The following is a 16,821-nucleotide window of genomic DNA, read 5'->3' as shown; positions in this document are numbered from 1 at the left end:
TGTATTTTCTAAACATGGCTTTCAATTTTGTCCACATAACATCTGATATCACTGATTGTCGTTTGTCTCATACCATAAATACGTACTTTGAACCTTCCTTAAACGTTTAATAATTGCCTTTCTTTTTAAATATCAAGACTACTCATAAGTTTCTCAGGCATTTTAGCAGTTCAAGTCAAAATGAGGACAGCACGTGCAAAAAGTAACAGTTAGGGTGGAAACATGACGCTAAAAACAGAGGTTTTTACTACAGATGCACTCACCACACTGCTCATAAATAATAACTGAAGTCCAAGCTACATCCCTGAGTGTGGGAAGGAGGCTTAAACAATGTGATGATGGATAATTACAGTTTTACTGTCACAGAAAGAAAGGCAGGTTAGAAGAATCTAAAGTGGAATGTTGGGTTGCATCAGAACAAAACTTGGTAAGTTCTATATAAATGATTACTAATTATACTGGTATATTCGGTGCTCTGCTACTGTACCTATTTTATGATCATATACCAAAAAAAAAAGTTTGGAAAAGCTTATTCCACTGAAGCTCAACTTGTAGGATTCCAGCAAGATATAGCAGATATCTTGGATTCAGGAGGTCAAATGGACTGTATCGCGATTGACCGGTCTAAAGCATTTGATAGGGTGGATCATGGGAGACTACCGGCAAAAATGAGTGCAATAGGACTTGACAAAAGAGTGACTGAATGGGTTGTTGTATTTCTAGAATACAGATCTCAGAGAATTATAGTAGGCAAAGCTTCATCTGATCCTGTAATCATTAAGAGGGGAATTCCTCAAGGCACTATTATCGGACCTTTATGTTTTCTCATATATATGAATGATATAAGTAAAGAAGTGGAATCAGAGATAAGGATTTTCGCAGATGATGTTATTCTGTACAGAGTGATAAATAAGTTACAAGATTGTGAGCAACTGCAAAATGACCTCAATAATGTTGTGAGATGTACAGCAGGCAATGGTATGATGACAAACAGGGTTAAAAGTCAGGTTGTGAGTTTCACAAATAGGAAAAGTCCTCTCAGTTTTAATTACTGCGTTGATGGGATGAAAGTTCCTTTTAATAATAATAATAATAATAATAATAATAATAATGTTATTTGCTTTACGTCCCACTAACTACTTTTACGGTCTTCGGAGATGCTGAGGTGCCAGAATTTAGTCCTGCAGGAGTTCTTTTACATGCCAGTAAATCTACCGACACAAGGCTGCCGTATATGAGCACCTTCAAATACCACCGGACTGAGCCAGGATCGAACCTGCCAAGTTGGGGTTAGAAGGCCAGCGCCTCAACCGTCTGAGCCACTCAGCCCGGCTAAAGTTCCTTTTGGGGATCATTGTAAGTATCTAGGTGTTAATGGAAGGAAAGATCTTCATTGGGGTAATCACATAAATGTAAATAAAGGGTACAGAACAGATGTCTGCACATGGTTATGAGGGTATTTATGGGTTGTAGTAAGGATGTAAAGGAGAGGGCTTATAAGTCTCTGGTAAGACCCCAACTAGAGTATGGTTCCAGTGTATGGGAGCCTCACCAGTATTGCTTGATTCAAGAACTGGAAAAATATCTAAAGAAAAGTAGCTCGATTTGTTCTGGGTGATTTGCGACAAAAGAGTAGCGTTACAAAAATATTCTTAAGTTTGGGCTGGGAAGAATTGGAAGAAAGGAGACAAACTGTTCGACTAAATGGTATGTTCTGAGCTGTCAAGGGAGAGGTGGTGTCGAACAACATCAGTAGACGAATAAGTTTGAGTGGTGTCTTTAAAAGTAGGAAAGATCACAATATGAAGATAAAATTGGAATTTAAGAGGACAAATTGGGGCAAATTTTTGTTTATGGGAAGGGGAGTTAGGGATTAGAATAACTTACCAAGGGAGATGTTCAATAAATTTCCAATTTCTTTGCAATCATTTAAGAAAAGGCTAGGAAAACAAGATATAGTGAATCTGCCACCTGGGTGACTGCCCTAAATGCAGCTCAGTAATAAATGAGTGAAGGTAAATATGTTGAATGGTAATTCTGTAGTGTTCTACAAATATCGTAAAATAAAACTGTTAGTTTGTCTCTCCTCAGTTCCTACTTCTTTCTCTCCCTTTATTTCCCTGTCTCAGTTTGTAAAGGTGCACATCGTATGCTAGTGTGACTTATTTTTGGACCATTACAACAGACTGAGAATATGGCCAATCATTCATTCATTCATTCATTCATTCATTCATTCATTCATATCCTAAAGGCAAGGCCTTCTCGCTGTAACCACATTCGTCTCTCCTCTGCTGAGCGTCTCCGCCTGTCCATCACGGAATCCAGATACTTCTTCCTCGGTCTTCCTCTTCCCTTCTTACCCAGAACTTTTCCTTCCATCAGAGTTGTGAGGAATGTGTTTTGTCGAAGTGTGTGGCCAAGGAATTCGGTTTTCCTCTTTTCTACAGTGTTGATCAATTCCCTTGTTTCGTTTATTTCCTTTAGGACCCTATTGTTTGACTTTTTCTCTGTCCAACTAATTTTCAGCATCCTCCTCGATATCCACATTTCCATTGCTTCCAGGTGTTTTATATCCTGTTTTGCTAAGACCCATGTTTCGCAACCACACAACAAAACACTCCACACAAACATTTTGGCAAATTCTTTCCTAATTTTAATGTTAATGTTCCTGCTTGTCAAAAGCCGTTTCTTGTTACTGAAGGCTTGTTTAGCTAGAGCAATCCTTCTCCTGATTTCTGTGGTGCACCTGTTGTCCTGAGTGATAATGCTTCCCAGGTAGCAAAATTGACTTACTTGTTGTACTTTTTCATCTCATACCTTAATGTTTATTGGTATTTCCTCAGTTGATTTCTTGACAACTAATACTTTTGTTTTCGAGGTGTTCAGTTTCAATTTTGATTCTTGTAGTGTTGATGTTAAAACTCGTAGCATTTTACTTATTTCCCTCTCTGAACCTGCAATTAATGCAATGCCATCGGCAAACCTTATACAGTGGATTTGTTGTCCGTTAATTTTGATTCCTTTGGTTTTCTGCCTAAGTTTCGATATGGCCTCCTCAATGAACATGTTGAACAAAAATGAAGATAGCGCACAACCTTGTCTCACTCCCCTTCTAATGGATGCTGTCTTAACATTCCCATTGATTGCTATTGTTGTGCTTTGATTTTTGTACAGGAGTAAAATGAGTCTTCTGTCCCTCCAGTCAAGTCCTATATTCTTCATGTTCCTAAAGAGTTGTTTCCAGTTTACTTTTTCAAAGGCTTGCTCTATATCCACAAACGCAATGTATGTTTGCCTGTTAACACTTAGTCTTCTTTCTAGAATAGTTCTTTATGCTAGAAGAGCTTCTCTTGCTGCCTTCCCTGTTGTAAAACCAAACTGATCTTGCGATGTATATTGTTCAATTTTCTTTTTAATCCTATTCTTAATTACATTAAGCAGTATTTTGGATGCGTGCAATAGCAGTGTTAGTGTTCTATAGTTGGAACAGTCAGTAGCATTTCCTATCTTTGGTAAGGTAACTGTCCTACTTTTAGTAAAGTCTCCAGGGATTTCACCATTGTAATAGCATTTTGCAGTGATGTTATACAGTTGTTGTTTCATTCTTTCTCCTATTCCCTTGAGAAATTCTGCTGGTATGTCGTCCGGTCCGGTTGCTTTCTTGTCCTTTAATTGTTTTAGTGCTAGGTCAAATTCTTCCCATGTGATTATTGGGCCTATATTGTCTTCTTCCACCATCTGTTCAGGTTCAAGATAGTCTGGAATTGCCATTACTTCTTCATCCCAGTACAGGTCTTCAAGATACTCCTTCCAGCGTTCTGCGATATCTTCACTGTCGATAAGTACTTGCCCATTCTTATCCTTTATAACTGAACTTCTTGTTTTGGGTTTATATTGAAGTGATTTGATCATGCCATATGCTCTATCTGTTCTTCCTCCTATTATATCATTCTTTATAGTCTGCGTAATTTCCTTCATCCATACTTCTTTTGCCTCCCTACATTTTGTCACAATGAGATTCTTTGTTTTTCTGTACTGATCTTGGCTTAATGCTGTATTTATCTTCCTATACTGGTTTCGTTTCTGAATAAGGTCTAATATCTCTTGAGTAATCCATGGTTTTCTTGGCTCTAGTCTTCTATTACCCAAAGTTCTATGTGCTATCTCAGAGATTCCTTGTTTCATCATTTCCTAGTCTAACTCACAATTATTATATTCCATGAGTGCATTTGTATCCTCTGCATATTTCTGTTTAATTTGTTTGTTTTGCAATCTGTTTAAATCCCATCTGACTTTCTTCCTTCTGATTATCTTTTTAAGTCTGAAATTGCATTTTGCCATCACAAGTGTGTGATCACTGTCCACTTCAGCGCCAGGATAGCTGTGGCTTGATTTGATTTTATTCCTATACCTAGCTTTAACTAATATGAAATCAATTTGGTATCTTTGCATTTCTCCGGGACTTTTCCAGGTATATCGTCTTCTCAAAGGCACTTCAAACATGGTGTTAGTTAGTACCATATCATACTGTTCGCAAAAATCTAGTAGCCTTTCACCTCGGCTGTTTCTCTTTCCCAGTCCAAATTTCCCTATCCCCATTCTGTCTGGTTTTGAGCCAACCACAGCACTGAAATCTCCCATAATCACCAGATTTTCCTTGTCATCAATTAGTTTTAGTAGCTCATCAAGACACTCATACAGCTCTTCAACCTCATCTTCATTACTGTTCGATGTTGGAAAGTACACTTGTATAATGGTCATATCCCAACACACAATTAGAATGAGGAAAGTATGTTTACACTCCACTTTGTGTAGTAACAAATGTTTTAAAGAAATTGTGATTTTATAAATGGAAAGATGAAATACACAAACCATTCATACAGTCTGACCTATGCTCGTGATTTGACTCTTACTGAGTAAGTCCAAAAGAAACACTTCTCCTAAAATATAAAAACAAATGTGGAAAAGAAGTGTAACAAACTCACTTACCAGGAAGACAGAGGCAGTTGAATGATATCCCAGGTCCTTCCTTACATGTGCCTCCATGCAGGCAGCGTGCTTCACCTGTGGCATTGCACACTGCCTCGTCTATCTCACAATGCAGGCCTACATCCATCACCACCATCCAAACAGAAAAAGGACCTATTAACTACACCAATAAGCAACACAGAATCTTGTAAGGAAAGAACAGAGAAGTTAGTATGAATTTTTTAAGTTTGTTTAACCAACGTGATCAAGAACTGGGTGTATAAAGTTTTCTCTGCTTACAACAAAATGTCTTTATTAACACTTCACCACCTGAATTTAATTACATAGGTTATTGCATATTCTTTTAGATCTCATTAAAATGAAATAGCTGACACCAAGGTCAAGATCATCTTCATTTGAGAAAATGTTGATGATATCTTCTCCTCTATGTTGCATTTTACTTGTGCAAGTCATTATGCAATGAATCTTTCAGATAAATGATGAGTTATAGAATACAGGGTGTTTGTACTCTGCACCACGGCAGCTGGCCGTCCTGCTTCAAGTGTGGATACGAAATGTTACCTTATAAGAGATGCTGGAAGTGTCGTCCTTCCTGGGTTATACGAGCCACGTTCTGGCTGACGCGAGTGAGTTCTGCCAGTGTAATGTTTTATTTCAGCTCCTCCAATGTGTGAGGATTTGTTCAATACACTTTTTCTCTCTGTTTACCCCACAAGTAAAAATCACTCACTGTTAGACATGGAGAAGGAGGGGGGAAATAAACCAGCATTGATCATTCTCTCTGCAAACACTTCTGAGATTGTACGAAGGGAATCTTCTGCTGTATGACCAGGGGATGAATCTTGTCAAAACCACCCATGCAATTTTTCTTCTTCCCTTAAATGATGGAAGAACGGCATCAAAATGTCATCTTGGTACCTTTCTGTATTTACTGTCGTCTCAAAAAGAAAAATAGGCGCAATTATTTGTCTTGCACTAACAGCACGCCAAGCACCAATCTTCCTATTATAATGAGGGACTTTGCAAACAGCATTCTGCACACCAATAGCGAGAGTTATGACTGTTTGCACGACCATGAAGAAGAAACCAGAAGCTTTACATACGAAAATACGGTGTTGCAATAATAACTGTCTCACCGCTGTAATAGCTGAGATTCAGACTGGCGACTGATGCTTGAGTACCTCCCATACTGCAGCTGCCGTAGCCCAGAGTACAGTCCGGGTTTATGTGAGAGATCCTGCAGAATGATGAAGTGAAATATCTTTCTACCTGAATATCCTGGCGGACATAAGCAAGAATAACCGTTAACATCATCCACACATGTGGCATTGTTGAGGCAGGGATTGGAACTGCACTCATCCAAATTCTCTTCACATTCATCTCCTGTGGATAAAGGAAATGATTATTGGCAAATGTTTGGTAGTAAAAAGAAAACTGTAGTCATGCACTGTAGAAAAGAGAACATAGATGGAGAACAGTTTACATATCTGGGTAGCATTATTAATGGAAGTAATGAAATCAACCCTGAAATTAATAACAGACTAAGTAAAGGTACAACATTTTATCATCAAGTCAAAGAGCTTTTATGGGATGACAAAGTACCCAAGAGAACAAAATTAACATTATATAAACAGTATTTCTTATTAATTGTACCATACTGACTAGAAATGCTGCTAACTAATAAGAGACAAGATAGTAAGATCCAAGCAGTAGAAATGAAATTTTTAAGAACATTGATTAAAAGGACAAGAAGGGAATTGGAAAGAGAAGTTAAGGGAAAGAGACCAGTTGGAAGACCAAGAAGAAGATGGATGGATCAGGTCTGGAACGACATTAGAGAAGCTGGGTTTGATGAGGTGGAAGTATTGGAGCATGAAAAGTGGAAGGACAGAAAGGAGTGGAGGAGGCTTGTTAACCACACTCAGGTGACTGGAGTGGGACATTGATGATGATGATGATGATGGTACAATTGATAGCATTTTAAGAAACAGATATGTATACAGTATATCAATATCACTATCAATAAATAGCATCTTACTGATATAGTTTAGCTTCATTAAACCTTGAAACAACCTCTGTATCAACTGCATGACAAACAAACTCAGGTATAGAAAGCCACAAACAACAGCTGAGAGGATTTGTCTCAGCATCACCTCATAATCTGCAGGCCATTGGGCTGGGTAGCAGTTACTTGGTAGGCAAAGAAACATCAGGGCTTAAGCACCAAAGGGGAGGCACAATTTACTCATCCATTTTGAAGTATGAAGGTGTACACTAAATTTGAGGAAAAAAATCAAATTTAAAAAATGCAAAGTCAGATTCACAAAACCAAACTTATAGTAAAAATCTGGTAATTTTACTTCATTTTTAGGCACAAAAACATGACTAGCTCAGTCCTTGACATAATAGACAAGTTGTCTAGTATTATTGTCTACTCACTAACAAACTTGTACTTTTGATGGAAACATGGCCAAAGCAGTTAATCTCCCAAGGTGCTGCTTAGGAATATCTTCACTTGCTTCAGCTTCACAGATAGTCACTGGGATAGTTACAAGATGTTTAACAATTGAACTCTTTCCAAAAAGTACTCTGAAAATTATTTTGGATTATAAATTGCAAAAGAGTAGCAGCACTAGAAATTTTACAGAAATCACTATTGATAAATCACCATCAGTTAGGTTTGTAGATGCGTTTCATTGAATTTTGTGTCTGATACCAAAATTTCAATTAGGAAAATAGTTTTGTATGAGGTGGCCATACAGTGCATATGATTGGATTATCCATGTCTATTCATTGAGAACATTAGTGCTTTCAGGTATGGTCTGTGTGTATGTTCACATTAAGTGCAGCAAGTGTTGTCTCTTATGGCTAATGTACAGGAATTTTACTCTTGTGTTGATGTCTGCATATATATGTCCTGCGTCTTGTAAGAAATTGGTAAGCACAGGTCCTGTAATACATTTGAGTGGTATTACTGGTATGTTCAGATTTAAAAATGGTCTTGGTGTTATACAAGCTTTTGTTCAAAAATGTCTTCACTAACAATAGGCTGTCTTTGCTTGCTTCATTGATAATGAAAACAGCTCTTGACAACAGATACCGTCGTACATTAGCGGAACATATTTGGCTTGACAGTAAATATGTCAACATTGTCAAGAAGCTGTATTGGAACCAAATGGCTCACGTCAAAAATATAGATCACATTCCTGAAGAGATCACAATAGAAAAAGGAATAAGACATGGTTGTACACACTCTCCTAATAGTTTTAATTTACACTCTGAAGTCATTTTTCTTTTTAAATTTCCCTTGATGAAGTACCAAAGTAGAATGGGAAGCAAATGAACACCATCCATTATGCAGATGACACTGTGATGGCTGACAATTTAGGTGACCTTCAATTTCTTTTGAATAGTATCAACAAAGTAAGCAAGGAGTTTAGCCTTGCAATAAACACTCAAATACAAAAATCATCATAATCAGCAAGCCGAAAATCTCCAGTGCTGTTATCATCCCAGAGGGAAAGCCATTGAAAGTGTGTCTTATATTCTATTACAGGATGCTGGCTGGCACAAGAATGGGATCCAGAAGTAGAAATAAAAACTGTAAGGGCAGTCAATTGAAAACTGAAGACCCCTTACAACGTGACCATGGAACGGTTTTTGTAGAAATGGCGTGCACTGATAACACTACAGCCCGCACTGCAGCTGTGCAGTGGTGTGAGTGGGAAGTTATTCACAGATCTCATTCTATGTGACTTTGATCTCATTCTGAAACAGAAGAAGCCATTACATGGGATGCAATTTGCCATCATAACACGACATCGCTGACACGTGGTTCACACTGACGCAACCAACAGTGAAACAGTGACTTTGTATTCACTGGCTTCCCCATCTCATTGATGTTAACATTATCTTGGCCTTCTAATGGATTTCTCATACTACAGTATTATTGGACAATATGTTGCAATTGCCATGACTTTTGAAACGAACCCCAGGTATATCTACAAAATATTTCTGGTTGCTTTTCTGTTAGAAAAACCAAACCTCATGGCGCAACAGCCCCAAAAGACCTTGGCCTACCAAGCGTCAGCCTTTTGTGTTAGAGAAGGAAGTTAATTTCATTGCATTCATGTTACTGTGTTTACTGGTAGTAGTGCACATCATTTGCTATTGTATTTAAAGAGTCAGCATACTACCTTGTGAGCATGTAGTAGTAGTCACTGCACTGAAGTATGTACATATTTATCACTTGAAGTCCTAACAGGTTTCATTTTCTTTCGTATTCAGACCAGGTGATAAGCATTTCTCCAAGCTTGACAGTGCTGTGTGAAGGGCATGAGGGAGCAGGATGTGTGGAGGAAGGGCGCTTGCCTTTAACAGAAAGGTAGCGTTGACACCTTTATGTAAGCATTAACCCGGACATAAGCACCACATAAAAATATCTTACTGTGCACATGGCATACTTCCTGGTCACCTGGTACCATCTGTGAAGTTCACTGTTAGTTCCATTAGTAGGGTTGCCAACTTAAGAACATTAAAACCAAATAGTTTCTGGAAAAGCTGATGCAAGAAATTAACATTAGTGAAAGAAATGTTCAATGTGTTTTTCATAAAAGTGTACAACAAAATATAAAAGTTTTTATAGTGTAAAAAATGGATATTTAAATTATATTCCTAATTCAGGAAGACGAAACCTAAAAGTTAGGAATGTAAATTTATAATACAGAATGTTTATCATTTATATCATTTGCAGTGATGCATACTTTTTAAGGTTATTCACTGTAGCTGAGGATGGTCTTAGTAACAGACCAAAACTGGTAGCACTATAAACATGAGATAGAATAAAATTCTACATAAATTTTAAAAGTGTTGATTAGATGGAAGTGTCCTAAATTAAAATTAAAGCACTGAAACTGGGAAATCAAGATGGGAATTAAGAAAATCATCAATTATGACACCAGAACATGTTTTGGACCCACTGGGCCATCATCAGGTGGCTAACAAATAACTCAACAAGAGATATTCTGAAACATTACTGACACAGGTGTAGAATATATTGGAAGTGGAAAGTGTTTATAGAAGTTTTTATTTGTAAACCTTGTTAAGTAGTACTTACTGTTCGTCGCCATAAGACCTATCTGTGTCGGTGCGACGTAAAGCCCCTAGCAAAAAAAGTACTTACTGTATGGTCTGAAGTGTGGCGATATAATGTTTTATTTGTATTCCATGTAACTACCTAATCTGTTCACTGTAAATATTTTGGTAACATATTGTATGTGTAACTAGTAGGTTTCATTTCTATATTTACTGGAACTGTCCAGACAGTTGTCACATCAATCTTAGAACAGGGTGTGTTGGGCTTTGTTAGTTATGCATTCTAGAAATATGTTCTTACTATTCTGGAAATGGAAGATTCGCGATCGTGGGTATCCGAGAAAGTTATTTAAACATCGCGACTGAAGTAAGAGCTGTGATTGGTGAATCTGGGTGATGATAGGCAGGCTCCTGTGTTCTGATTGGCTACTCCAAGGCCAGGGTTCCCTTGTTAAAGAGAGCAAGGCAGCATTTCGCGGTCTGTCTTCCATCTCTTGACTGTCCGAAGTTTCTGTTCCACCTTAAATTACATTTAAAGTTCACTTGCTTTTCATTTAGGAGTTTGCTCTAACCACACCCAGACTCACCACTTAATTATTTCAGATGCCTTAGCTTTTCAGCTGGGCTTTCCTTTTGAGGCATTGCCCTTTGCTTGTTTCGCTAAACATGTAATTTGTTGTTTTATGTATTTCCCTTGAGGTTTTGCCTCTAATAGTTCCGTGTCACTTGATGCATGCTAGTTTTCCCACTGCCTCCGCATCAGAAGTGTTTTTGGTCTGGGACCAATTTGAACTGGCCTCTGCGCCAAGTTTAGATATTTCTGATTTTACCCTGTTTCAATTATGTTGTTCAGATATTTTGAAAGGTACGTTTAACTTCACTCTAAATTGTAATAGCATTTTACGTTTCTTCTTACCTTCCAAATTGTATTGTAAGACTTGGTTTGTAATTAGGTTTATGGTATTTGTTTGACTCTTTGAACTTATAGGAAGCTATTGTCAAGGAATGTCTAATTTGTGTGTCTCAAAGAACATGTAATTGGTATTTTTCAAACTGTGTATCGGTACCTTCCGCATGGCTGAATTTGTTCGGAATTCATTTGTAAAGTCCATTTGTAAATAATATATTTTAAAATCAAGGATCACGGTTGATTTTCTGGAAACTGCAACCTAAGCCATCTCCATGCCCTTGGTAGGTTCCCAGCTCCTTTCCACGTTCCTGGTTTATTATCGTCAAGTTGCCGCAGCCTTTTGCTGATGCAATTTTCTTCATAGTAATGCCCATCATAATTGGAGGATTTGGAAATTGATTAGTTCCTCTTATACTTGGGGCCCCTGATATAGCCTTCCCTCGAATAAACAATATAAGTTTCTGATTACTTCCTCCTTCACTTGTCCTATTACTTAGAAGTAGTTTAGTGGAAAGCGGTGCAGGTACTGTATATTCATAACTTCAATATCATTGATGGCCTACAGTTTTTACTGTAATAAGAGGGTCTATTGATTCATCAAGTAGATAGAGAAGTCTGATCTTTACTGATTTTTTGGTCACCCTGAAGTCTATATTTTAATTCTTCCAGGATTTGGTATGGTCTCTCATATTATTAGTCAAGAAAGAGGGAAAAAGGAAGCATTTGGTACTCTTAATGTTATTAAACCTCCCAGAACAATCCCTATATGAGAAACCGAAGAATAACTGATATTTACCAGTGTTGTTATCAGCAGAGTTCGCGTAGTTCATCAGATGTTTTATTGTGTGTGTAGTGTCTTAGGTACTGTGTAATTGCACTTACAGTACTTTCCTCCCTTTACTGTGTTTGGTGTAGCCGCTGAAGTAACGGTTACAATTACTAGAAAAATATGATACATAAAAGAGATGGTGTGTTGTAAAGAATTAAAAGTTCATTAAAATATGAGGGTTGGTGCTATCTTTTTCGTTCCTCACATTTTCACGCTGCTACCACACTCATAGTACATAGACCAGGGCGATGGATCAGGCTTCAAGCAGAAGTGGGAAGTGGAACACCCTCCATGCTTACCAGACTTGTCTCTGTGCAATTTTGATCTCATCCCTAAAGGGAGCATGAGATGTGGTTTGGGACACAAGAGGACACTCTCAATGCTGACATGACTGGTATCCGAGGTCTCCGCATCACGATCCTGGGGATTACTCTAAGGTTACTGTACTCTCTGAGAATGTAGCACAAGCTGACAGTTTTGTCGCTTCATATCCCACGCCTGGCAAACCTACTCCGAATGTTCATACGCTCCACAGCACTTACTCTCCCCACTCCCATCTGTATATTTCTGTTTGTCTGGTAGATCCCGATTTTCCTGTGGAGAAAACATAGTTGCAATGACTTATGCCTCAACCCTTGTATAACGCAACGATTTTAAAAAGTCCATGTACCGAGCGAGTTGGCCATGCGGTTAGGGCCGCGCAGCTGTCGCACCCCACTGTCAACAGCCCTGAAGATGGTTTTCCTAGGTTTCCCATTTTCACACCAGGCAAATGTCAGGGATGTACTTTAATTAAGGCCACGGCCGCTTCCTTTCCGCTCCTAACCCTTTCCTATCCCATCATCGCCATAAGATCTATCTGTGATGGTGTAACGTAAAGCAAATAAAAATAAAAAGTCCACTTGTTGTGAGTCTTCATATTAAATACACAGTGTTTCATCTGGGGTGGACTCTTATTTAACACAGGACTGTCTAATATGGAGAAGTCACTCATTCAGATTAACTCATTTTTATTTTATGTAGGAGTTCTCCATCCTTCAGGCTCCATCCTACAAGCATTATCATGACATGTTGACACTAGACTGCTAAATGAAACTAGAGGAGTTCCCATTATTAACTCACATAGCGGTCCTTTTCACCAACAGAACAACATTTCTTTTAACATGATAATAAGAATGTAACAAGATGACTTCATTTTTCCTTATGACCGAGCTCGATAGCTGCAGTCGCTTAAGTGCGGCCAGTATCCAGTAATCGGGAGATAGTGGGTTCGAACCCCACTGTCAGCAGCCCTGAAGATGGTTTTCCGTGGTTTCCCATTTTCACACCAGGCAAATGCTGGGGCTGTACCTTAATTAAGGCCACGGCCGCTTCCATCCCATTCCTAGGCCTTTCCCATCCCATTGTCGCCATAAGACATATCTGTGTCGGTGCGACGTAAAGCAAATAGCAAAAAAAAAAAAATTTTTCCTTATGTAACAACACAGTGTGTTAGAATCAAAACCGACTTTCAACCTATTAGGTCATGTTACGCACATTTAGTACGCGTTAAAGAGATGTTAAGTACAGAACAAAAATGGCCAACCAGACACCAGTGGGATCCGAACCCACAACCTCCCGATTTCGCATCGGTTGCTCTACCAATTGAGCTATGCTAGCCTAGGCCATCTTTGTTCTGTTGGAAAGGATCTAAGCTAAACGTCTAGCACTACTGCCATCACACTGTAGAGTGCGTTTAAGTCACCCATAGAGGGCCAAGTCAATGAATATTGAATTTTCATGACCACATTGTAACTGAAACCGACTTTCAACCTATTAGGTCATGTTATGTACATTTAGTATATGTTTAAGAGATGTTAAGTGTGTATTTAACATCAAGACTCACAAGTGGATTTTTTAAAATCATCACATTATATTTTAATGAACTTTTAATGAATGTAATATACTGTATATCATATTATTGGTTACCCTTCCCAAAATAATCCGCTATCCAAATTCACTATATGGATATCTAATTTGAGTGATAACATATTGGGCCCTTTTCTTATGAGTTCATAGTACAAAACAAGGTAATTCATTTACCATCAAAAATAGTGAAGTCAGATAATTCTGTATAATCGATATCATAACTAAATGTTTAAAACTAAACACATTACTCTTAAAGTACAAAGTGGAAGAAATGTGAGAATATTTCTTGAAAAATAAAACAAGTACGGTAATATGCAAGTATATATTACATTTCCAACAGTTATTTTACATCCAAAGATGCCATTATTAGAGTAGTAAAGAAGAAGGATCGCCCTCAACAATTTTCCTGTTGCCGGAAGTGTTATTTTCATACTGATCACTCTTTCACATGAACTGGTTAACTTTGTATAGATTATAAAATTCAAGTTTGACTTGATTCTCATAATTTCCATGAATTTCATACAATAATATTAGGGTATACTGCAATTACAACTAAATTAAGTAAAGAATTTTCTTTACTGCATTGTGGGTTACTTTGTTTCCCAGTAGAAATGTCAGACATTTAAAATAAATCAGAGCCAGATGTATACATTGCACCCGCTTTTCTGGATCAAAAAGCAACGCCGGAATATGAATCTTATTCATTCTCTCGGCGAAGACAATCAAGTTGGCCATGCTGATTTAAAGATGGCTGCCATATTTCGATTCGAAAAAGTTTACCTCTCTCGTTTAGCTTGAACCTGTGGTGGGGATGACTTCTCCTAACTTTCATCCTGGTGGTTCACCGGCTTGGCCCCACCCGTGACGTCACAAGCTTCATTCTCCTGTTTAGCATGCCGCCAGACAAAGAAAAGGTTGCACAACATATTGTAAATAAGGAATGATTTTAGAATAAAATTTTAAAGAGTTGTTTTATCTCTTGCAATGATGTTGGTAACTATTGATTTTAAAATTTCTCTTCTCAAAATAGCGCTTCGTCTGCAATTTAGATGACCAGTCTTGACCAAAGGGCCTTCGATCATGCCCCTGTTGGGTGCAATATGTGTGACGTCAGAAATAAATTAGACAAGTGACAGACTTTACCCCCATGTGTCGAGTCTCACCTACACCTGGTCTTTTGCTTCTCCTCAAATCATGACATTATCGGCAAAGGCAAATAAGAATGCTAGCAAAAAAGTAATCAGTATGAATGTCGCTTTAGTTTCATATATTATTGTATCCTAGTAAAAGAGAGAAAGGGAATCACAAAGTGGACAGAAAATGCTGTAGCATGAACCACCAATAAAATATGAAGGTCTTAACAAGCACTCAGCCATCAAATGGAATACTCTGGTGCAATCATCTCTTCTTAAATTAAAAGTGCAAAAATCAAGATGATTCTGTTCTTTGTTCAGATTCTGGCAGTTAGTTGTGCACTTGGTCTTGGGAGCACAGCAGTGGGAGAGGGGTGATGAGCGGTGCAGGGACCATGTCGAACGCGTGCCTGTCTGATAACACTGACATGCATGGCTGGAGGCCCCCGGACACAGTCCAGTGCCGCTTAGCATGGCAAATGTTTTACACTGAACTAGTATGCAGGAAGAGTGGGATGGGAAAGTGCACAGCAGGCTGCTCCTTACTGTACCTGAAGAAGATTTGAACTCACATTCCTTCCACCTGCTCTAAAAGCAAAATCTTATATTAGCATTCGATATGTCACCCATGAATCCCTCAGGGCAGGTGCAGTTGAAAGAAGCCACACCATCCACACAGGTGCCACCATTCTTGCACGGAGATGACCAGCACTCATCCCAGTTAGTCTGGCACTGGATTCCTGTGTAGCCATCGATGCAGTAACATGTGTACGAGCTGTTGAGAAATGGTCAAGAGCTTTATCAAATTCAGTTCAATACCACTGTAGAATTATCAAACAAACATAAAGACAGGAAACTCTATCAATTAGAGAGTCGAAGAATAGCAAATCATCCTGACTTTTGAAATGAATGTCCATTAATTAGTTCCTTTCTTGATTTCACTTCAGTGCTACATAAAGAGAAAATGGCATTAGTAAAGAAACAGAGCCAAGTGAAGATATTATATAGTTTATAGATGATCTTAAAATGATTCTCCTCCCTTTCTAAAATCATCAAAAGTCACTCATTACAGGACCTGATCGAGGCGAACAACAAGGCCATTGGAGTTGCTACATTTTGGAAATGCTGACCAGACACGGAATGATGATGATGATTACAAAAATGAAAGTGATGAACTCTCAGTTTTGCATTTCTCACTGGGATGCAATAAAAATTATGCAAGTGTAAGGCTACAGTAATATTCTTCTCCTTGCCTGTCAATAATTGAAATCTTACTGAGTACTTATTTAGATTTCCTGGCTATTGAGTTCTGAAGCAACAACAGGTGTACTAGTTGTGATTGCTTGTTTAACTAACAGTACATTGACATGGTGGATAACAGGAAGTTTGAGAAGGTATTTTTAAAACAAAGTGCAAATGATACACAACATAAGGGTGTCCCTAAAGTCCAGTAACACGTTTATTAATTTATTACACTAAAACTACAAATGATACAGCTTTTGTACATATATCATATTAAAGAGGAACTCAAATGGTTTTGTTTGAATGTTACAGCCAGTGCTCATAGTTCCCCCATTCACTGCAGTTGGCATTTTGTAAAGATGGCGACTTCCGGCAAGGACCGTGCTTTCTGTGTGTTGGAATTTTTCAAAAATAAGAGTGCTACAGATGTACAATGGTAGTTCAGGACTAAGGGCCGGTTTCATCAACACATGTTAGTACATAACAAGCTGTTAAATCAATTTAACATACAATTTAACAAAATGTGCATTTCATCAACAACTGTTAACGTTAACATATGTTAAACTTCGTGTTAAAGTTAACATCAACCATTTCCCATGGCTAACATTAGCATTTAGCAACCTGTTCCAAGAGGGCTGCTGTGAATCGCCCTTTAGTGCGGAATTGCTCTACTTACATCTTTTATACAATAATCCTGATCGAACAAGAGTTTTGTG

The 16,821-nt window shown here is 38.1% G+C and overlaps 1 protein-coding gene across 1 annotated transcript in view; it reads right to left on the bottom strand.

Annotated features, from left to right (window-relative positions):
- Positions 1-16,821, bottom strand: part of eys (eyes shut) — a 181,633-nt gene that overhangs the window by 153,005 nt on the left and 11,807 nt on the right. The window contains exons 2-4 of the mRNA XM_068228757.1: positions 15,490-15,638; positions 6,259-6,372; positions 4,990-5,106 (exon numbers count right to left, since the gene is read on the bottom strand). Of these exons, the coding sequence (XP_068084858.1) occupies positions 4,990-5,106; positions 6,259-6,372; positions 15,490-15,638 (380 nt within the window). The remainder of the gene's footprint in view (positions 1-4,989; positions 5,107-6,258; positions 6,373-15,489; positions 15,639-16,821) is intronic.

This window comes from Anabrus simplex, chromosome 7 (genome assembly GCF_040414725.1).
Source record: "Anabrus simplex isolate iqAnaSimp1 chromosome 7, ASM4041472v1, whole genome shotgun sequence".
Lineage (NCBI taxonomy): Eukaryota > Metazoa > Arthropoda > Insecta > Orthoptera > Tettigoniidae > Anabrus > Anabrus simplex.
The sequence above is the reverse complement of the archived record's forward strand: the minus strand, read 5'-3'. Positions and strand labels throughout refer to the sequence as shown.